Source organism: Rattus norvegicus, chromosome 1 (assembly GCF_021556685.1).
Source record: "Rattus norvegicus strain SHRSP/BbbUtx chromosome 1, alternate assembly SHRSP_T2T, whole genome shotgun sequence".
Classification (NCBI taxonomy): domain Eukaryota; kingdom Metazoa; phylum Chordata; class Mammalia; order Rodentia; family Muridae; genus Rattus; species Rattus norvegicus.
In genome coordinates, this window is record NC_141534.1 from 131,246,209 (window position 1) to 131,270,232 (window position 24,024).

Genomic DNA, 24,024 nt, shown 5'->3' on the forward strand with positions numbered 1-24,024 from the left:
AGTCACTTTAGAGCTGGAGCAGACAGATGCCCTATCCTCCTGTCTTCCTCTTCCCTCCCAACCTCCCTTCTCCTCCTAGAGCTTAGTTCTGTCAAATGAGGCTGACACAAAGCTGGCCACAAACAGCACAGGCCGTCACCCGGCAGTGCCTCTGCTACATGCCCATTAACTCCTCCTCCAAGGAAGAGATCCCCTCCAAATCCCCACGGGAAGATAAAGAAAATGCTTCCTATCTCGTTGCTTCATTCAATGTTCTCAGTCCAGTAGTGTTCAGTAGTGTTCTGGCCCAGAGTTGTGGAAAGATATTTTCTCTGGGCCTTTCTGGCAAAGCCTTCCAGAAGAGCCACCTGGTTATTCCAGAGATTCCGCCTTTCACATCTTCTACAATCATCTCCACCACAGCTTCTTCTCTACCCAAGGCTGTTGCTCTATGCTTGGGCTCCAACTTCAGGTGGCAGCTCCCTAACCCGATACCTGGTCTTCTCAGCTAGGAGATCCTGTGAATATGTCACTCATTGAGGGGCGGGCGGCCAAGAAGGAGAAGCTCACATGCCTTCAGGGTCTGCATGTCTACTCCCTGGATGTGGAGATAGGAACCTGCATGTTCCTGAATTCCTGCTATTACCTCAGGTGAGAACTCTTGGAATCCAAACACAGTGCTCTGTTTATCTCAGAACAACAGTACTGCATTATCCATTTGGATATATTGATGAGAGATGACATGGGTTTTGGGGTTTCTACCAGGCTCAGTGCAGTCTGCTTGGGAGGAAGCACAGATTCAACCCCCTCCTTTCTACGAATGACAAAAATGAGGTTCAGAAAAGTCCAAGAAGCCCTTCTCAGTCATCCCACGAACTTTCTTCACCATCCACCTGGGCCAAGCGTTCTCTGATCCCTTGTAAATTCACCCACCCACAACTTCGAAGCAGGAGGGGCAGTGGTAGGGAAAGCAGGGAAGCAGCAGGCTGCCAGCCCTCTGATTCCTCTCTCTCCGCTCTCACAGATCAGCAGAGGGAGACTTCATTTTGCTGCTGGCACGCTGCCCCACTCCACTGGAGCATTCAGGACCACCAGGTAGGTACACGTGAAGCCTCGTGGATTTCCACACACACACATGTGGCCTCTGCTGACTATGCCCATGTCCCTGGCCCCAGCTAGGTACCCAGCACCCAGGCTCCATACCCTTTTTTTTGCATCACCATCCAAGGCGACCCTGCAAATCTCCTATTTTCATTTTCTGCACAAGCCCTCTCCTAGAACAGCTCTCCCCGGGGGGAACACACCTGACAATATTTAACCTTCACAACATGCAGAAGGCACCTACTCTATCCTCGGCAGATTACCAAAAGGTTTGAATGAGGTAGTGTATGTGTCTCTAAGAGCAGTGTCCCAAAGGACACAACAATGTCAGGCTTTATGTCTGTCCTGATTTGCTTACACCATGACCGCCCAGACACATCACTGCAATGGCTGTCACCTGAGCCAGTCCCTAGAAGTTAAGACTGTGGTGACAGCTGCTGATCTATTCTGATTCCAGCAGACCTGGGCTCCACCAGGCCGAGGCATAGCTAGATGATTAATATTTCATGCTTGGGCAACTCGGACAAAACTACTGTCTCCTGTTTGCCCCTGTAGCCCCCTGAATTTCTCAACCGTATCTCTTCCCCACTGCTCTTCAAATAAATTACCATCCTACTTGCTTCAAAGCCACACAACTGTTTTATAGCACAGTTCTGGGAGACAGAAGTCTAAAAATAGGTCTCACTCAGCTACGCTCAAAGTGACAAAATGCCTGTCACTCCTTGTTGAGGCATGAGCAAAGAACCCTTCTCCCTGCCTTGAACAGAGAACCCTTCTCCCTGTCTTGAACAGAGAACCCTTCTCCCTGTCTTGAACAGAGGACCATTTCCTGCCTTGAACAGAGAAACACTTTCCTACCCTCATTTCCTGGCTTTCCCAGCTTCCACAGCTGCCTGCAGACTTTGGCATGTGACTTTCCTTCATGGCATCCTCCTCTCGAGATCGTCATCATGTCTTTTGACACAGACCTGCTCTGTCTCCCTCTCTTGTACTGACACTGGGCCCACTGGATAACCCAGCATGAACTGGACATTTCAACACCCATAACTTAACCACACATGCAGAATACCTTTGTCAGACAAGACCACACATCCACACACACATCCACATTTCATCATTCATCCCTGTCACCCTGATCTCATCATCCAATGTATACAATCCAGGTCGCTCTCATTCATTGCAGAAATAGGAAAAAAACTATCTTAAAATTCAAATGAAACTATAAAAAAAACATAATAGCTAAAAACACTCCTGAACAACAACAAAACAATGATACAGGAGGGACAGTTACCATTCCAGATCTTAAAATATACTACAGAGTACCGAGCCATCCTAATAAAAACAGTGTGGTACTGTGGACCAAGGTAGACATGTAAACCAATAGGAAAGCATTGAAGACCCAGACATGAGTACATGTGGTGTCAGCCACTTACTATTTCACTAAGGTGTTGACAGCGTGCACTGGGGAAAAGAAAGCATCTTCAACTAAGGGTGCCGGGGAAACGGAATGTCCACATGCAAAAGAGTGGCATGAGACCTTTTGCAGAGACTGACTTTAAGTGGATCAAAGACCTAGATGTGAAACTGGACACACCAAAATTGACAGAAGGCAAGCTAGGCAGTACCCTGCGTGATATAGGTGTGGTCCTGGTCAGGACTACATTTCCTCAAGCATTAAAGCCAAAAACTGACAAGTGGGACTTCACAAAACTAGAAAGTCTGTGCGCAGCTAAAGGAACAGCCAACTGGGGAGAAAAGCAGCACACGGAAAGAAAAAGAAAGAAACAAATGACTCATTTGAAAACACTGGTTTGGGACACGAACAGGCAGTTCTCAAAACAAGAAAACAAATGGCTTAGAACTACCTCCAAAAGTGTCCATCCTCCCTAGAAGTTATGGAAACACTAATCAAAACAGCCTGAGGTTTCATACGCAGAATGACAAAGATCAGCCAAACAAGGAAAACACGTGGTGGAGGGAGGGCGTGGGGATAGGAGGACCCCTATTCACTGTCGGTGGGATTGCGCTTGTGTAGACCCTGGAAATCAGTGTGGAGAATTTCCCCAAACTAAGAGTAAACCTACCATATGACCCAGTGTATCGCTCCTGGACACATGCCGGAAGGGCTCAACATCCTACTATCCAGATACTTGCTGAGCCGTGATCATCGTGGCTACAATCACAGAAACTGGGGGACAGAAGCAAACTGCCCTTCTCCTGAAGACAGGGTAACGAAAATGTGATACATGCACAGCCTGAAACACCACTCACAGGTAAAGAAAAAGGAAATCATGAAGCTTGAGGATAAATGCATTGAACCAGAAAGGTTATGTCTGGGTCTGGGGTGATGTAACCCAGACCCAGAAAAACAAACGTAGCATGTTCCTTCTCATCTGAGGCTCCTACCTCCAAATCTTCAGGCCTGCTGAGTTCATAGCCTGGGGTAACTAAAGAAGCCGGGAAAGTAAGAATGGGCCATTGCTGGTGTAAGGGACCAACAGAGAAGGGAGCTGCAGGGTAGTAGAGGTCTGGTGGGTGAAATGGGAAAAGTGTGGGTGCTCCAATATGGGAGTGAGACACACAGAGGAAGGAAGGGGTAATATAACAAGGATGGCAGTTGAAGATGGCCCTGGATACTGTTTTAACTGGAAGGCTTTCTAGTTCAGTCTCATTTGTTATGGGTCTATGTAGGTTGCTGAATTCTCGTGTAATTTTGGTGGTTTGTCTGAATCATTCATTTCTCTCGAGTTTCCAAATTTAATGGGATGCAAGTTCCAATGGTGTTCCCTGGATTTGGTGTCCGTTGTAATGTTTTCCTGTTCATTTCTGATCCTGTTCATTGGTATCCTCTCTTTTCTTTTGGAGTTGGGCCCAGGGTCTGCCAATCGTATCTTCTCCAAGAACCCCACTCAGAGATCCACTGGTCCTTTGTATTTTGTCTTTCTGTTTCTGTAGCAGTAACTTCTGCCCTGGCTTTTATTATTTCTCCATCTCAAGTGGATTTGGGTTGGGTTTGTCCTTGTTGTTCCAAAGTCTTGAGTTTCGCTGTTACGTCGTGTATTTGTGTTGTGTGTGACTCTTTAATGTAAGCACTTAGAATTATAAATGTCCCTCCTCGGACAGCTTTTCTGGGTCCCAGAGATTCTGCTGTGTTCTGTTCTCATTTTCACTTAGTTCAGGGAAGTTTCATTCCTTTCTCCTTCGTTCCTTTTACTCCTGATTTCTTCTTTGATCTATTTATCATCATAATGGGTTGTGTAATCTTCATGAGTTGGTGTATTTACTAGAGGGTTTTTTCCTGTCAATTTTAATTTTTATGGGATTGCCTTTGGATAACACTGGGTTACTTCAATCTTCTTGAGTTTGTGAAGATTTGTTTCGTGGGCCAGGATGTGATCTATTTCAGAAGAGCTTCCACGTGCTGCTGGATGGAGGTGACTTCAATGGATTCCGATGTCCCTCTGCTTCTGGTCTGGGTGACCTATCTATTGGAGAAAGTGGAGTATTCGAATTGCTGGCACTGATGGGTTGACGTTACACTGTGTCTTTGTATCCAGTAGTGCTTTTAATAAAATTGGGTGCACCAGACTGCACATAGAATGCATACATGTGTGAAGGGCAGTAATGTCTTCTTGGCTCACTGTCCCCTTGATCAGAACGAAGTGTCCCTCTTTATCTCTACTGAGTAGTTTTAGTTTGAAATCTATTTTTTCGCCTGCTTCCTTCCTGGTCTCATTTGATTAGAGTGCCGTGCATCCGTCTTTTCCTCTAAGGTAGCCTAGCTTTAACGCTAAGATAGATTTCTTTAGGGCATGGGGGAACCCTCCTACCAGACAGGCATAAGAACTGGTGAGGCGGCGTGAGATCTGAGATGGTAGGAGCTGTCCCCCAACCCACCTCCCCCAGACTTCAATGCCTACTCTGAGGCCACCAACCGAGAAGACCACGTGTACTCAGTCAGGTAACCTGGAGTTCTTCTCCATGCTAATGAGGTGTCTAGATAGCCTTGAGCCTTCCGCCCTTGACCTTCCCTTCCTGGGTAATTCTCACGCCCTTCCCACAAGAGGTCTATAATCCCTGGGTCACCCCAAATAAAATGCACGCATTCACACCCATCTCCAATAAAGAAGTACGAACAAGCAAGAATTGTCTCAGAGAGGTGCTCCATTATGATCTCCACTGGGAAGACCTTCACCTAAAGAACTCTAGAGGAGTTCTCCTGGTACCTAGCACTCACTCCCAATTGGACTGGACCCTGCTTGTTTCTGGCTGGGCTTTTCCCTTCCTGCCTGATATACAGATGCCCCGAGTGGGAAACGTGGGCCTTGGACCTCCAGGCGCTGCACCTGCAGTGTCTGGGTACCCAGAGAAGAGACCAGAGCCAAAGCATTCATCTGATGCCCTGAAGGGAAACACAGACTGTCCACTCCCCTTTCGAGACTTTGCTCTGCCTTCTCCAGGCCAGTGTGCTGGTGGTGTCTGGACACCCCTGGCAGAGAGGCAGAACGCAGTGGGACATATTTCTTGTAGAAAATGGAGGTGATATTTTGGTTCTTGATCCATTCTGTCCGTTTGTGTCTTTTGACTGTAGAACCAAGGCCGTTAAAGTTACTACTACGGAAATGTTTCTGTTACTTGGTGGTCATTGTGTAGGGGGGAAGTTTTTGTTGTTGTTTTAATTTTTGTTTGTTTTGTTTTGGTGTTGGTGTTCCCAGTGGTACTTCTTGTTTTGATAATTATGGCTTCATATTTCTTTCCAGTCTCTGTTACATTTATTTCTCTCTTCAGCCTGAAATACTGGTGCCTATGTTTTCTCCAGGTTTGGTTTGCTGACTACATCCTCTTAGGTCGTTTGTTTTGTGGAGAGTTTTTCTTTCTCCTTCCACGACAACAGAGAGTGTTGATTGACATATCCGTCTAGATTGGCCTTCATGGCTGTTTAAGACTTGGAACACATTGCTCCCGGCTCTTACGGCTTTCAACGTTTCAACTGAGGAATCAGCTCTAGTTAGTCTGTTTGCCTTGATATGTAACTCGTGATTTTTTTTCTCTTATAGCTTTCGATATATTGTCTTTGCTCTGGATACTTAATGTTTTAACCATGATTCACTAGGGATTGTCTTTTTCAGCGTTGTCTGTTTGGTGTGTTGTGTGGTTCCTGTACCTGTATGATGTGTGTTTGCTTAGCCTGGGGAAGATTTCATCTATGATCTTGTTAAAGATCTGGTCCTTGCCATTGACTTGGACTCTTCTTCCTCATCTTAGTCTTTTCATGGTGTCCCGAGTTTCCTGTGTGCTCCTTTCCTACAGTTTAATTTTTTTTTCCTCGTCTGTTTGTTGTAGGTCCTCTACTTCATCCAGACCAGCTGTCCTATCTTCCGCTTGATTCCGTCTACTTGTAATACTTCCTTTTAAATTTCTGAGCTGAATGTCGGTTTTATCTTTTTTCAATTCCATCTTGATTTCAGCTTGAGTCCTCTCCACTGTTTCTATCCCTACTGAATTCCATTTTCAAATCCTGGGCTGTCTGCATGTGTCCGTCAGTCTTACGTCTGTGTTTCCTTTACCACCACTCAGGTATCCTAGTCCTTTCCCTTTCATTTCATTGGAATGTTTCTTTTGTGTCTTCTTAAAACCCCTTGAATTCTTTGTTGAAGCTTATGATTGTTCTTTGAAATTCTGTGTCCTTGGCTTCATCGAGGGTAATTCTCATTGGCAAAAACCTCCATGGGATGAGTGGGCTTTAGAGAGGCTATATGGGTTGGTCTTTCATGTTGTTTATATTTTCCTGATGAGATCTGAACATGTGGACTTCTTTTGTTAGTTCTGTGTCTGATATGGAAAGAGGGGGTTGAGGCACAAGAGAGGATGTGAAGGCAGGCTGGACTGTGAAGCTGGAAACGGTGTAGGTAGGATGAAGTCAGGTGGACAGAGGGACTGGTGTGACCTGTGCATGTGCTCCTGCTACAAGTGTGATGGTACATCTGACTGGGCGGAGAGGTTGGGTGTGGCTTGGGAGTGGCCTGAGGGTCAGGAGCAGTTAGGTCTAGTCTTACAGGAAGACCAGAGGTTGGTTGTGGTACAGGCAGAGGTGGTCAGACTAGGCAGGAACACTGGATGTGTGACCCAGGCTAGATCATGTGGCTTGAGGAGAAGGGAGGGTCAGTGGACTCACCAGGCTAGACCCTGGAGAAGGATGTTTAATCCACCTTCAACATGTCCCACACAATATGGAAACTCCAGATACTATTCTTGTACATACAATTCATAAGGAATTTTAGAACTAGAGATGTTGACCCCCACACACAAATTCTGACACTTCCCTGCATTGCCCTGCTTGATTGACACATTGTGTTACTGAGCCCTGACTTTTCATTTGTTTATGCACGGCCTGTGATTGCTTTCTCATTACAACAGCAGAGTTAATAGTTGCCACAGAATCCCCACACCCTACAAAGCCTAAAATATTTACTATCCTGTGCAAAAGAAGGGTTAGCATCTCCCACCCATGAGATACTTATGGCTCCTGCAATATGCTGAAATGGTAGAGTGTAAGAGACGCCATGGATGCTGTTTACCTATCTGCTGTTTACTGTGTGGATCCAGTAGAGTGCTCCTTCCCTTTCTGCCTACTTCCTGTTCCTTTTCCTTCCATCCCATCTTCATCCTGTTAACATGGGACTTACGAATAAAACCATTTTCAAGCCTTCCCTAGCTTTGGTCTCCATATACAAAGGAAAGTTTCTGAAACAATATTCTTTTTTCCCCTTGTAATAAATCCTGTTTTTCATGGCTATAGTCTCTCTAGAGACTCAAGAAAGTTAGCTTTGGGACTCAAGGCAGAGTAATGAGTTCTTTGTTCTAGATAGTCTCTGCCCCTCTCCCAAAGCAACAACTGCCCTTGATTTAGCTGGCACAACACGCAGTAACACGCTTCCCAGGAAGAATAAAAAAAATGGGTCAATTCGAATTTTCAGAAATATTATCCTTTCAGTAACTACAATAAGGGCTAAAAAGTTTCTGTTGAGCAGCAGGAACTAAGGCAGAGAGTGCATAGGAAAACCAAGGCCATGCCTGAGGGACAGCCACTGGAATCAGGCTTTGTTAACTAGCCCTGGACTGTAGCCACTCCCCAGGAGTCCTGCTTCCTTCCATGGAACAGAAGACAAGGAAGACAAGTGAACGTGTGAATGAAAGTTAGCATCGGCTATGGATAGAGAGGTAGCAGAGGGGAGGGGTTCATTTCATGCCTTGAGAAACTCTGGAGGGGTGCAATGTCGGTATCTATAAGTCTGCATGGCCCGCAGGTATTAAAGTATATATGTACCTCAGCCCCTCACACCCCTGGCACTAACATCACTAATGGGTGGTCCAGAAGCCAAATGATTAATCCTTCAACAAGAAAATGAACCTTCTGCCTCCAAAGCTAGAGGTCACACTGAAGAGCAGGTTCTTCAGATTATCACAACACCATTTCAAAAGAGCAGCTCACTGTGCCCAGCCCAATGCCCTGAGGTGAGGCCTGGCAGCTGATGAGCCCTAGGCATACACAGGCAGGACTAAGCCAGGTCCTCGTTCAGTGGGGAGAGCAAACAGGTAAAGAAAATGTGCCCGCATCTCTTCTCATCAACCCTATAGAAATCATAGGAGAATCAAGAACCATGAAGCCACTGAAGAAAGACGGAGTCACAAAAGCTCCAGAAAAATAAACAAACAAAAATTATCCCACACAAGACATTTATTATACTCAATTCCGATTAGGACTATAGAGAAGAAATGAACAAGTAATATAACCAAAAGGTTACACAAATACTAAGAAAATTAACACAAAATATGAAAGAGAACAAAAAAGGACCTATGACTATTGTCCTAGTTTGCTTTCTGTTGCCATGATAAAAGGTAGACCAAAACCCACTCAGGAAGGAGAAGGTTCCAGTCCATCACCCAGGGTATCTGAGGAGGAACTCGAGCAGAGTCCATGCACAAGCATTGGCTACTGGCTGGATCCTCATGGCTTGCTCAGCGGACCTTCTCACACAACCCAGAACCACCATCCAAAATGGTCTGGGCCCTCCCACATCAATCATTAATCAAGAAAATACCACACAGACAAGCCCACAAGACGAGCTGGTGGAGTCAGTTCCTCAACTGAGGCTGTCGCTTCCCAGACAACTCTAGTTTGTGCGAGTGACAAACACTTTACAGATCAATTACTCCCTGGAAGAGCAGACGACTCACCTCGTCTGCTGCCCCCGACCACCACCTTGTATGAGTCTCAGAGAACAGTCATCACCTTCAGCTAAGCCAGAAGGATGTGCCAATCAGCAATCATCGCCAGCCTCTGCTGTGTAGGATCTGAGACGGCCCCAGAGGGCAGCCCGTAGCGACTGTCAGATGTTTGCAGAAACGTTTGACGTGGTCGTTGACACCTCTTTCCTATTAGCCTTTGCCTGAATTGGTCAAGATGCCTGGTTTCACTACACATCCAGAAAGGCAACAACATCTCCACTCCAATGAGCCTGTCTCCTAGAAAGGACCCCGTGAGCCTCGCACGGGTGGCCCGGACCCTGAGACTTCCTGGGTTTCTCCCCCACTGCTCCATGTCCCTTTGATAAAGCTCTGCACACCCACACACTGTCCAGCCTCTGTGTCTTGTGACTTTCCTGGAGAGGACATGAGGCACCAAAGAAACAAACCCACCCAAATCTATGCCGGAGGACCTGTGAGCTCACTGGAACCGTACGCAGGAGTGTAGGTTGGACGTTGCTCCCGGAAGCTCGGTGACTCAAAGGCAGCTGCAGCCCCCGAAAGCACACTCCAGTGCGGGTGACAGAAAGCAATGTTGCTGGTTGTCCCTCCGCACCTGGCAGGCGAGCCCACGCAAGTCTCCTCTTCTCCGGCAACTGTTTACTGCTCATAGAACCCCACAGAGGAGCTTAGAAAGTCTCGTGGGCTCTACTGAGCAAACCATGCTTCATCAGCTTCCTCAGCCCACTGGGCACCTCTCTGGGATGAGGTGCTTCAGTTTGGAGAAATGGTGGCAACCCAACCACTCAGGAGTCCTCTCCATGACTCATCCCGCTGTCTCTGATGCAGCTACCACTGAAGATTTCAATAGAACGTCCTGAGGATGGATCTGAACAAATGTCCCAGATTGAAAAGCGAAAGGCAAAGAGATGAAAACTGGGGTGTGGGGGGACCTACACGGTGAGCACAGGAAGCCAGATACTCAGCTGCCGTTACCTTCAAAAGAACAGAGGCTGCGCTGGTTAAAAAAATCAACCATGTAACAAAGCCCTCAGCACCAAAGAGGAGGCAGTTGAGTGGCTAAGGCCTCCTGAAAATGTGGGGAATTCAATATGAGCACCTAGAAGGAGAGGACACCAGACAGGAGAAACAGGTCGAATGACCGACCACAGCTCAGTGGCCTGAGACATGCTTCTGTGATGTTAGATGTGAAGTAGCTGATGCTGGGACACCAATGAGGAAGAATAAAGTCTGAAAACACTGACCTTTGAGCAAGGGAGAGCAAGCAGGAGCTCAGGACCGGGTCTGCATTTCTGCTTGTGCCTCTGAGATTTACTTGCCATGAGCATATATTAAAGTCAACACTGTGGTCATTATCACTTCCTTAAATAGATCCTCTAGCCTCTACTTTGCTTTCTGGGCTTTGTTTCCCACAGTCAATCGTGGTCTGAAGTACTAAGTAAAAAGATCCCAGAGATGACTGGTGAATTTTAAACTGCATCCTGTACTAAGCGGGTGCGCTGGACTCTCGTACCATCCGCTCTGTCCTGCCAGAGATAGGAATCGTCCCTTCATCCTATGCATCCACACTGTTGACTCCGGGGCCAGCTAGTTACCAGGCCACCTCTGTTTCCACTTCGGACGTTGTGGGATCACGCATGTGTACTGAGGTAAGCATTATTTTACCTAGGAACAGCCCCAACACACAAGAGTAGTCATGCAGGCAACTCAGAAGCAGCAGAAAGGAGGTGGAAACAACGTAAAACTTCCCTGTGTAAACAACGGAAAACTCTCCATTTGGTAAGAAAAATATATGTGCTAAGGCTGCTACAATGCACAGTAAGAACAGATCTTCTATTCATGAAATTGAAAAGGAAACGTTCAATGCCAGTTTGATGTTAGATCTCAAACTGCCAAAGTTACGACTGTGGTGCAAGGTAAGCACAAAGACACACACAGGCTGCAAAAGGCTGGACACTCGCCAAACTTTTGGCAACCCCTGGGAGTCTTCGGCGGTGCCCCCAGTGGATGAGGCAGGACTGACTACACCACTTCCAGTGCCAGAGAGCGCATGGTGCCAGGTTCTTTCTCCACAGCAGAGCACCGCTTGGCTCCCTCATTCCTTGAGTTCTGATTCCATCCCTGTCGTTGAAATCCATGCCTCATCTGGGCTACTAGGAAGAACCATGAGTGGCTAAGGGTATTCTGGGATTTCCCTATGGTTGTGGTTGGTCGATGGGCTGGTGTTTGGGTATTGATGACAGAACAGCCCATGCACAGTAATAAAGTAATAGTGTGTGTGTGTGTCATTGTATTATGTATGTATGCATGCAGGTGTGTATTGATATGTGTGAATGCATGTATATGCATGAACGTGTGTGCATTGGTATGCATGTATTATGTATACATACATGCATCTGTGTACATTTGTATATATGTATCTGTGTGTATGCCTTTGTACATATATGTACTTACATGTTGCGTATTAAGCATGATATATATTTGTATGTATGTACATGTCTATATCACAAAGAACATGACAGCCTTGAGCAGCAACTGTATACTACATGTTGCAACAGACTGGCAGCTGGTATTCCTTAAGCTTCCCTCCTGTTTGGAGAGCCAATACTACTGTGTCCCGTAGCCTCTAATGGCACCCAATGGTGCTGGCAAGCCTGGAGGGGGGTCTGTTGACACCAAGTCTACATTGGATGTGGCAAGTGTAAAATAGATACTCGATACTCTGCTTCTGCTGACATGAGGTCAAAAAAATCAGTTTCTATAGAGATACTGTCTTTGTGAGTGGCTGAAAATAATTCTTAGGCGTAACTAGAAAATAATGGCTCGTTAGATCCGGAAATTTGGTAAGCTTACGTTCATCAAGGCCAGCCTGCTTCTCGGCATGTTAAATACCTGTACTCATTAGAGCTCCAAACCTGATTCTCAAAAACACCACGTATATTCAGTGAGAGCCACCACAGCTGTCCCTCGATGTTCCTCAGTGCCTGTGGCTACTCCTTTATGTCTGGAGCTGTCCCTAAGTGTCTATGGTTATCGCTTTGTGTCTCTGACTGTTCCTCTGTCTGTTTCCAGGACTCCACTCCCTAACAGGCACCAAAATCCAGGAATACTCGTCTCTTATATAAAATTGCGTAGTATGTCTAGGGAGATGGTTCGTTTGGTAGGAACACTTGCTACACATGTCTAAGGGGCTGAGTCTGGATCCCCAGCACCCACATAAAAAGCTGGATATGGCTTTTTATGCACACTTCTGCAACCCCAATACTGTAAGGGACAAAGACATAAGGGTCCTTTGCTGGCTTCCAGCCTAGTCTCAGGTTCAGTGAGAGACTTTGGCATCAAAGGGATAGGACAGAAAACGATGGAGCAGGACACTGGATATTCAAGTCTGCCTTCTCAGGCATGTTCACACACACACACACACACACACACACACACACACACACGCACGCACGCACGCACACACGAGGGGGGACTGGAATGGCGGTCTGGGCATAGAGCCTACACACGTCCTCCCGTGCACTTTAAATTGCACCTGGATTGTACGATGCCTAATGTAACAGACATCACATAGGCAGCTGCTCCCTGCACTGATCAGGGAAGGACTCAAAGGATCCCCACACATTTAGCACAGATGCAGTTTTTTCTGAGTATCTTTGATCCGCATAAGAACCACAGATGCAGACCCCAAACACACACGTGACTCACTCCGACTGATCTCATTAGAGGTGACAAGCCTGAACTAATCTTATAATTAGATGATGGCCAGGTTTATTTTTCAAATAAAAGTTTACCATCTCATCGCATTTCAAACATTTTTCTACTAGAGAATCAGCTCAAGTCTTAAGGATCAGTTTCAGAGCAATTAAGTTTCACGTCCGTCTGAAATATATTGTTTGGGATGGAGAGAGAGCTTAGAAGTTCAGAGCACTGGCTGCTCCTGCCGAGGACTCAGGTTCAATTTCCAGCACCCACATGATGGCTCACAACGCATGGACATTTCGCATACATACATAAAGGCAGACATTTACACAGAAAATTATAAAAATAATAAAAATTTAAAGTTTAGGTTTGTTAGGGTAGATTCAGGTGTTTCAAAGTACATGTCTGAAATCTGAAGAAAATCCAGGTGTAGGGGCTTTTTCTGGAGACCAAGCACTCAGAGAGATAGAAGCAGTAGGATCCAGTGTACAACCACAGTTAGCCTCATAGCAACTGCAAAGGTAGCCTGTACTACAAGAGACCCCGATACACACACACACACGCACGCACGCACACACGGGGATAGCAGGGGGAGGGGGAGGGAGAGAGGAGAGAGAGGAGAGAGAGAGAGGGAGAGAGGAGAGAGAGGAGAGAGAGAGAGGGAGGGGGAGAGAGAGAGAGAGAGAGAGAGAGACTATTCACTAAGGCTCCTGCAGCCACGGATACAATGAAGTGCTCTATTTACACTTACTGTCCCCAGAATCACACACACATGCGCACGCACACACACACACACACACACACCTAAGAATGCCAGTGTTTCACACAGCTGGCTCCTCCAGGCTCACTGTATAAATCACTGTCTGTCTCACTGCACTGTGTCCCATAAGTAAAATGTGATCCCTCTCAGTTACAAGATGAGGAAGGAAACCGAGTAGGTCGTCACAACATGGAGCCATTATCTCAAAAGTGACTCGAAAGTGAGACGCAGCTCACGTGCACAAACCTTCAGGTACGAGTTCCAGTACCTAGTCCATGCCGGGACAGTGGCAGCTCGTGATGACCTGCATATTGGAAGCTGACTACGGGCGCTCCCCAATGTGCTCACCACAACACACCCACAGGGAACTGTCATCCGGTGGATTTGTTAATTAGTTTGATTGTGGGACAATCATCACAGGAGACATACTAAAACACTACATTGCTACCTTAAGTATGTGTGATTTTTTTTACTTGTTGATCGTAGCTCAATGAGGCAGAGGGTAAAAAGAAAATAATGGCTAAAATATCTAAATGCAGGAATAGAATCCAGTTAGGTCTGACATGCTGAGAAGACAGGCGTATAAATCCCATTCTCAACTTGCCAAGTCTCTACACAGGAAGTCCAGGACACAGGAAGGTGCATAGCCAGAGTCCCCAGGGGAGCGAATAGAACTCATTACAGCCACCAGAGACTATAGCTTGAATATTCAGTGATCCCCAAAGACCTATGTGCTGCAACCTTGTTCCCAGGGGTGTCACAACTGGGAGGTAATAGGATCCTTTAGGGGTTGAGGCCCAGTGGGAGATGTCTAGGTCACTACAAGATCATGCGCTTACAAAGAACAGACAGACAGACAGACAGACAGACAGACACACACACACACACACACACACACTCACACACACACACACACCAGATGAGCAGTTTTATTTTACAACATGTTCCCCATGATGTGTTTCCTCACTGTAGGCCTATCAGCAGCAGGGCCAACCACCCATTGGCAAAACCTCTATAAACGGGAGGCAAAATATTTCTCCCACTTTATGTGATTACCGCAAGGTACTTAAAGGTTTGTTTGTTTGTTCGTTTGTTTATTGGGGGCATTATGGGCATGCATGTTACAGTACACATGGGCAAGTCAGGGGACAACCTATAGGAATTGATTCTGTCCTTCCACCTTGTGGGTCTCAGAGATCTCAAGTAAGCCTCCAAGCTCAGCAGCAAGTGTTTCAACCACTGAGCCATCCCGTGGGCATTTGTTAAGGGTAAATGAGGCATCTAAAGCATCTGAGGGTGTCCCCCATATAACCAGATGATAGTCTCTCCGGTGGCAGCCCAAGGGGTACCAAGAAGGGGTAAGGTTCTAAAGCAGTGCTTCTCAACCTTCCTACTGCCACAACCCTTTAACACAGTTCCTCGTGTTGTGGTGACCACCTCCACCATAAAATTATTGCATTGCTACTTCATAACTGTTTTGCTACCATTATGAATTGTAGTGTAAATATCTGATATGTGGGGTATCCGACGGGCGACCCCTTTTGGGGGTTAGAACCCACAGGTTGAGAACCACTGTCCTAGCAGCTGAGAGGAAGCGGTGTCAACATCTTTCTTTCCAGGACCATCACACCAAAGACGCTCTGCAGCGGTAAAACCTCACGGAAGGTCTGGACTATCAGCAGGCGTGCAATGCATGCCCGCCAAGTTCTCATAGTAGGAAGCCATCAGCGAAAAGCAAAACCCACCACAGGCTTCCTTTTGCTCCCTCTACTCTGCAAAAGCCTGAAGTGTCGTTGGACCTCTTCAAAGCTCCCAATCAAAGCCACCCAGCCGGAACCAGAAATAAAGAAGAAAGCCTTCTCCTTACACAATCAAACTATAAAGACTGGGGTTTGTTCCAAGTCTGTTTCCCTTGGAAGAAACATTTAGGATGAACAGCAGAGGTCTCCTCCTGTGGGCTGTAGGTTTGAGGATGGTGGCGACCACAGAGAGAGAGAGAGAAAAAATGCAGTCGTCTGATGAAACTGGAATGGAGTCTGCAGACTGGGCAGAAAGGTTGTCCCAGTGTTGACTTCTTAATCCAGAGAGGGCTGCACTGGCCAGACAGCAATCTTCCTTCAGTGGAGAAAGCACACTAACCTGGCAGGCATGATGTCACATGGAGCTGGCAACCTGACTCCCAAAATGTTCAGAGAAGGACAAACAAGGCAAATGATGCCACGTTTGCTTTTTATAGAGAAAGCATCCTCAACCACGAGGGACTGGGGCACAGGTCTCCAGTTCTGCTCTGCTACCTGTCCGGGTCGGCAGTCATTTCAAAACCTTCCCGAGCTGTCTTGTTTAATGAACAGACTCTCTTGGTCGCCAGCACGGAATCTGGCTGTGACGTTACTAGTGCACAGGATGGTCTTGAAAGCCTGCTAACTTGTAGCCTCCTCTCCGTTCCTTCTGCCTCCTGCTGATTATCCTGTCTGCACAGTGGATCCTCCCAAGGACTTTTATTTATTTCAGGAAAATGCTTTCTTGCACAATGGTTCTAAGGATTTATCTCACCTGCTGCTTGGGTGGATGCACACAGGGATCACGGTGTTGGTCCCTTGCCTGCCTTCTGGGCTCTTACTTTTCCCATCTTTATCTTCATGTACTTTCTCCCTCTTCATCCCAATGGATCCGACTGCCCCTGCTTTCCTTATCCCTTATCCTTCAGTCATTTCTGATTTCATTTTCTTCTGGATCCCCGCTGTCTCATTCCGTTTCTTCTCTACGTGCATTCTTTGTGACCTTCGTGATGTCTGATAGATGTGGCTCCCACAATGCTGCCAGCATATACTGAAATGTCACGTTTTAATCTTCTGGCATGTGTGTGGTGTGAGTACATGACTCTGTGTGTGTGTGTGTGTGTGTGTGTGTGTGCGCGCGCGTGTGTGTGTGTGTGCGTGTGTGCGTGTGTGCGTGTGTGCGTGTGTGCGTGCATAGGCACATACACATGTGTGCATCCATCTGGAGACTACAGGTTGACCTCAGATGGCCTCCTTGGCCCCTCTCCGTCTTATTTTTTGAAACAGGATCCATCACTGAACATCGACCAGACATCTGGCTAGACATCTGGCCAGCAAACTCCTGAGACGCACATGTCTGGGCACCACCAACGCTGGTGTTATAATTACACACCACCACGGCCAGAGTTTCCTACACTGGTACTGTGGATCTGAATCTAAGTTTTCACACTTGCGCGGCCAGTACTGATCAACCCGGTCATCGCCCAGCTCCAACCTTTCCTGCTTGCAAGGTGATTACCTCAGGTGTTCTGTTATCGTAACGGAAAGGTGACATAGCAGTTTCTAAGATCTGCTTTTTGAGGGTCCTCCTCCCCCATCTGAGCCTACTCTTCCTTTCCATCTGTGTCCCTGTCCTGCTCAAGTCAGCATACAATTCTAGCCATGTTTTCTCAGAGGAGGCTTTCTGGACTCACTGTGTCCCTAAGGTCTGCCAAGGTGGTCTGCTGTTCTCTACTACATAAAAATCCTTGAGGGCAACTTTCAGTTTTACCATTTGCTCTTGAAAGTGCAAGCAACTCATGGCGACCCTGATGCTGCCACGGCGACCCTGATGCTACCAGTGTACATACAGCCTCATCCATGTAGACCTGGAACCGCCAGGAGCAGCACGTCCTGCCTGCTGAGATGTCCTCCTCAGCTCATCCTGTTGCGGTCTCACCCACTGGTTTAATTCCAATGGAAGTCTAGGAAAAGAGCGAAGAACGACTCTATCACAAAGGCCACATCTCCATGGGTCCTTTCTAAAATGTTTGCAGTGGGCAGAGCTTCCGAAACTTACGCAGGTAATATGATTCAAGCCTAAGTCGGCCTTGGGAAACAGGCAAGCGCCTAACACTGATGCAGAAGAACGCTCTTGTGGACTCTGAAGTGGAGAGGTGGTGTAGACAGACTTGCCTCGCCAGCTAGCAAAGCTCACCGTGATCCGCACGAGCTGCTGAGCTGAAGCTGTGGCTCCATGGCACACGGCCTGCCTGCCTAGGAGGTATATACAAGGCAGGGGATCCAATCCCCGACACCGACGGAGGGAGGGACAGAATGGAGAAAGAGGAAAGTGGGCCAGGAGGGAGGGGAATATGTGACCATAAAATAGACAAGGGGGCAAAACTGAAGAGAATTCAAAATAGACTTGCTTACATAGGAACTCTGAAGGCAAACAGAGTTAGCTTTCTCAATACAGTATGTTAGAAAAAAAAGTGCTGGGTTTGTAAAGACATAGATATAGAAATTAAATTCTGTGTGGGCATAGCTCAGCTGATAAAGCACTCACAGAACAGGCTTGAGGATCTGAGCTCACCCCCAGCACCCGTGTACAAAGCCGGGGGCATGGTGGTGCAGGCTCTTAATCTGAACACTGAGGAGACAGAGACAGACAGATCCATAACCTAACCCAAGAGTCCCAGTGAGAGACTGCCTCGGAACACAAGGTAGCTATCACCTGAGGAGGAATGGCACCCAGAGTTGTCCTCTGACCTCTCTGGCCTTCGTGTGTGTGTGTGTGTGTGTGTGTGTGTGTGTGTGTGTGTGTGTACACAAATAAAATAAAAGATAAGCTCTGGATTAGTAAAGATGTGGATATAAAAATAAACTTCTCAGAAGGGAAATCTTGGGGCTGTCTGAGTGACCTTTGTAATAATAACTAAGGTTAAAGATGCAGAAACTCAGGAAGTGAAAAGGAACATATTACTGGGGACATCTTAAACACTGCAGAAGACAGCAGGAACTGTGCCCAGCGAGGAGGTATTTGCCACACACAATAAAGTGGCCATGAACATTCACATCAAATGAACAGATGTCAATCTTCTTCTATCAGATTAATAAAAGCACTCAAGGTGGCTAATCCCCCATGCCTCAAGAGTGGGGAAGTCAAATCCTTATGCAAGGATGTGGGGTGAGAATGATTGTCCCTCAACTAATCTAACAACATCTAAAAGAATCCCTATCAGTGCAGCCTTTGACTATTAGAAAGTCCACTGCAGAAGCTCACGATGAGAAGCAGGCACTGACCTCTAAGGTAAGCTGCATCCGACACACAGGACCTGCGTCACCAGAAAGTTCCCAGCAGCAGGGAAACGGAATAAACCATAATAATCTGCAGTTTGGACGATTATCACACCCCCACTGAAAGAATGGATTCGAATTTGTCACCAGTTATGGGCAAGGGACACATCACATTTCAAAAGGAGCTCCAGAGTAAAATGTGGGTGGTAGGCTCCCATTTTTATCTTCTTCAAAGAAAAGGAAGCGTTTCGCACGCACGAATTCTGATGTGCTTGTGACTGTGGAACTTGTGGAGGGACATTAAACGCCACCGGTGATGTCAGCTACCTATGGACAGAGCACTGATGGAGAAGAGAATGCATGCCTGTACATTTCCTGGGTTTTAGTTATGGCAACAATTACATACTCCTTTAGGAATATTTTTAGAATTCTAGCAGCATCGCTCTGAAAGGGAACACAAAGACCGAGCTTCTTCTCCAGCAAAGGCTGTGCAGGTGATTTCAAACGCACTTACTCAGTGTCCTGGGCACCGGCAAAACTAGAAAAGAAGGAGTCGGCTCTGCTCAAAGGTAACTGGTCAAGACCCCGCCCAGCTCTGTGCTCTTGTACAGTCAATCGGTTCATACATAGGGAGGTGACTCAGCTCCTGACGTGTTGGACGGTACAGCCTGGGCAGGGATCTCTACGAAGGTGCCCCTCAGAATCAAAGCTCCACGTGGCTTTTGTTTGTCACTGACCTCTGGTCACTGCTGCTCCACCTCACCAGCCTCCAGCTTTGCCAAGCTCCCCTCCTAGAGTTTAGAACTAGACTGTCCCCTAAGGCCCATGAGGCAAAGACTTAGCACTTCTCGATGGACGTGGAACCTAGTGAGGTCTTGAGTGACCTAGAAGGAAACAGTGGGGCTCAGCGCTGTCCTCTTCCTTTCTCTTTCTGGCTATCTGGTTCCACGTAGGCAGGATATACACTTCTAGCACAATGTACTGCCTTGCCACAGACCTGCTGGAAAGCAACAGGCCAGGTGACCAGGGACTGAAACCTCCACATGGCAATCTTGTGTGTATACACAGACACACACACAGACACAGACACACACACACACACACACACACACATTTACACACATACAAACATACACACATACAGATGGATATAAAAACATACACACAGACACATGCATATATATATATATATATACACACACACAGATACACATATACACATTAAACAGACACATACATGTACATAAATATACTATACATGCATATATATACCCATTCACATATATTCAAACATACACACATATACATATACACATACATATAAATATACACACCTACACATATAGTCACACAGACATACACAAGCACATACATATACACCACACACAGATACACATCTTGCACACATATACAAATATATATATATATGCACACAGACATATATATGCACAGGCATTCATACAGGCACATACAAACATACATACACACATACATACACATGAACACCCACATATATACATATCCCACACACAGACATACACATATACACATTTGCACAGACACACACACACAGAACTTTTTAAGTTTTGCTAATGTCCCCAGGGTAATGTGTCTTCAAATATCTCTTGACTCTTCACCTTTCAGGCGTGGTTAGGGTGTTTCCTAAGAGAGGGTGTGGCTGCCTTGTCGAGGTGACTTCTTCATCAACAGGTTCTCTTCCACCCTCTACCACATGGACAGTCAAGTGTCATCTTCAGTTAGGCACCTGGTGTTTCTAAAGTGAGAGCAGCTAAGTTCAAAGCCACATCTTGGCTCAGTGACTTCGGGGCAGTTACCGATTTCTTCTTATTCGTCTCAGGTCACTCACCACAACTTGCCAGAACTGCTTGGGGAGCAGGCCCTGAAGAGAGGCTGGTGAAGCATCCATCCCCCTAGCTAAGACAAGTGAGGTACCTGATAGAAATTCAAAGGGAGTGAATTGGCCAAGGCCCTGAGCACCACGAGGTACAGTCCACTAGGCTGCCAGTGAAATGGGCAACGGTCTATGTAAAAGGGATTGTCAGGTCCCGTACATAGTAAGTGCTCAATAAAGTAAGAATTGTTTTTTTTCAGATTGCTTTTTCCTGAATAGAAGAACTGCTGATAGAACAATTCTTTATCAGGTTTAAATCACAGATGATCAAGAAGTTCGAGGCAGCAATTAAGTTCCCAGTCTCCTTTCAGAAGGTTCATACAGCAGAGTCCAGCACTAAGCCTGGTGTGGGTTTCGGTAATAGCTGGCCATCTTGGCCACCTATCTTAAAGACCACTCAAGGTAGTTAGGGCCAATATATCCATTACCATGGAAGACTGATCTCAGGAGCCTCCAACACTGGAGGTTCAAATCCCTTCTATGTCAGACAATTTGCATATTACCCACATATGTTTTCCCGTGTGCTTTAAAATCATCTTTAGGCTGCCTAGAATAACTAATGCAATATAAGTACCGTGCTAATGGTCGCAATATTTCATCGTTTGGGTATGAACTGACCAGAAAAGTGTTATACATGTGTCTGTATAGATTCGGGGTTCTCTGGATATTTTCAGTCTGTGGTTGATTGCATCCTTGGCTACAGAAGCAGCTGAGGCTGAGGGCAGGCTGCACGAGGAAGGCAAAGAGCCCGTGTTACTCACTCACAACCACATCAACATGCAAACCTGTTCCAACTGGAACCAGTCATTCTTTCTGCAGGGCAGAGGCAACGTGTGAAAATTGCTGTGCGCTGTACTGAAAGAATTTAAAGGCTGGAGAGTTAACTCAGTGGGAGAGCACGTGCCTGTTAAGTATGAAGATGTCCAAGCCCAGCATAGGAAAAATAATTTTCAAAACACTTGTAGCTGATTTAAGTATGAAGGTTATAAAGAAGCCTGTGGGAATACAGGCGGAAGGTCGGGCAGAGGGAGGGCAGGGAGATAAAATGTGGAAGCATTTTATGCTGGGTCCATCACTGTTCTCCAGAGCCCAGAGAAACAGGAGCCCGAAGCCTAATGCTGGGACAGGACTCAGAACTGTGGGAAACTAGATCTAATCATGTAGAGCTGTTGAAACACAAACCGAATTACTATTTTACATATTTCACTTCACTCCTCAAACAAAATGTAGGGGATGTGTTCTTTTTACATAAGTGTTTTTCTACTGTCTCTAATTAATGTTTCATTTTTGAGGATGTGTGTGTGTGTGTGTGTGTGTGTGTGTGTGTGTGTGTGTGTGTGTGTATCAGTTCTCTTCGAACACCCTAGGGAATCCAGCTAAGGCTCAGAGGAGGTGGGGGGGAGGCTTAGGAAAGAGCCAGGAAGCCTAGCTAATTCACCAGTCTGCCACCTGTAGGCTGGTTCCAGCAGGCTGAAACTCAGTACCCACTAGACAGACATGAAAACAACGCATATTAAGTAATGCTAAAAACCGAGCAACAGATGTGTGGAGACTATATATAGGGGCGGGTTTGGACCAAGGCTCCCTGGAGGCTGCCTCCCACCTCTCATCGATCTGAACACTGGGAGCTGTGACCACACATTCTGCCACCCTATTCCGCTCTCCCAGATGAGTCCCCACCCCTGTCTGAAATAAGCTTTGAAAATTAATACCCCCATTAGGATGAACAGCCACACCTGTATCGATCCTTGTTTCCAGGGTAGTTTTGCTAAGATTTCATTCTAAACCAGACAAGGAACTTGCAAGAACAAAGGCCATTACAAACTAACTAAATAAATAAATAAAAGCAATGAAGGACTGAACTTTTTTTTTAATTACAAAAGTTAAGAACAAACGACGAACATTAATTACCAAGGCGTGTTTTGGGCCTGTGTACGCGGAATTTAAATGCAGAACGTTCACTGGAAGCCTGTAATGTATTTGTGCACCATCGACCAAATGTAGTTACAGATGTCAAGAGTTCTTGAAACAAGTGCCCTCTTTATAGATATCCGTGCCGAATTTATCTCCTATTCCCATATGTCCATACTTTATTAATATAGAATATAATCAACTTTCATCAAAACGATACAAAATACCAAAAAGAAAAAAGAAAGAAAATCGTCTCGGACTAATGGCTTCTTTCATAAAGGATGATTTGAGGGTCAAAAATCTGAAAATCAGTCTGGAGTTCAAATAGCACACGCCCCGCTCCAAATTACCAGTAGGTCCAGGTGGACTGTCCTGGGCTTAAGGGATGAGTAGCCAGAGCCTGGCCAGTCGGTCCCCTCCAGACTGACCCGCAGCACCGCGCGCCCCCGGCGAGGACCGCAGCGAAGGGAGCCGCGCACAGCGGGTTTTGTACCCGGCTCGGGCGCCCCCGCGCCGCCTTGGTCACGGTCGCCCGCTGCCCGGGTCGCCTGCGGCGAGCTGGAATCCGGGCAGCTGTCCCAGGCAGGGACCAGCCACCGACTACTACCCACCAGGTGGCGAAGGGAGGGCGCCTGGTTGTTTTCCCCTCAGAAAAGTAACTCCAGGCGCAGCGCGTTGGAGCGGCAGCGCGACGCGCGGCGGTCCCCGGAGTTCCCCTGCCCGGACTTGGAAACTGCTCGCCGGGCGGCGGCAGCCAGACCCGGGCGTCCGCTCCCCCACTCGGCGCTGGCCGCGTCCCCGCCACTGCAGCTCCGGGTCCCAGCCCGCGCCGCCGCCGCAGACACTCACCGAGAAGCCGGCCCAGAAAGGGCAGGAGTGGCGCACGCGGGCGGAGGTGGTGAGAGCCAGCGCCGCGAAGCTCACGGCCACGATGAGGCATCCGAGCGCCATCTGCGTGGCCCCGAGAGCCAGCACGATGCGGGAACGGCCCGGGCACTCGCGCAGGCGGGACAGGCTGCGGGGCAGCGCGTGCGGGCGCGGTGTGCGGGGGCCGCCGGCCGGAGGCATCGCGTCCCGCAAGCTCTCTCCGCTCTGCGCTCCTCTCACCGAGGCGCCGAGGCAAGTTGCGCCGGCTGCCGGGACCGCCTCCCCGCGGGCAGCAGAGGCTGCGGCGCGCGACCGGAGCGAGCGGCTCGGGCCGGGCGGAGAGCCGGGCGCCCGCAGCCCGCACCGGTGCCCGCGCCCATGCCACCGCCGCTACGCAGGGCCCGCCGGCCGCGCTGCGCCCTCTCCCGCTCGCCCGCCCGTCCGCGCGCTCCCTTGGCCGAGGCGCG

At 47.5% G+C, this 24,024-nt stretch overlaps 1 protein-coding gene across 2 annotated transcripts in view; it reads right to left on the bottom strand.

The window, feature by feature from the left end:
• The window catches only part of Entrep2 (endosomal transmembrane epsin interactor 2), a 411,852-nt gene extending 387,871 nt beyond the window's left edge, over positions 1-23,981 (bottom strand). The window contains exon 1 of one of the 2 annotated variants that reach the window (NM_001427632.1): positions 23,540-23,972. In NM_001427632.1, the coding sequence (NP_001414561.1) occupies positions 23,540-23,758 (219 nt within the window). In that variant the 5' untranslated portion in view covers positions 23,759-23,972. Of the gene's footprint in view, positions 1-23,539 lie in introns of both variants that reach the window. The other variant, XM_087589068.1, reaches the window with a different exon arrangement.
• Positions 23,982-24,024: the final 43 nt, after the last annotated feature.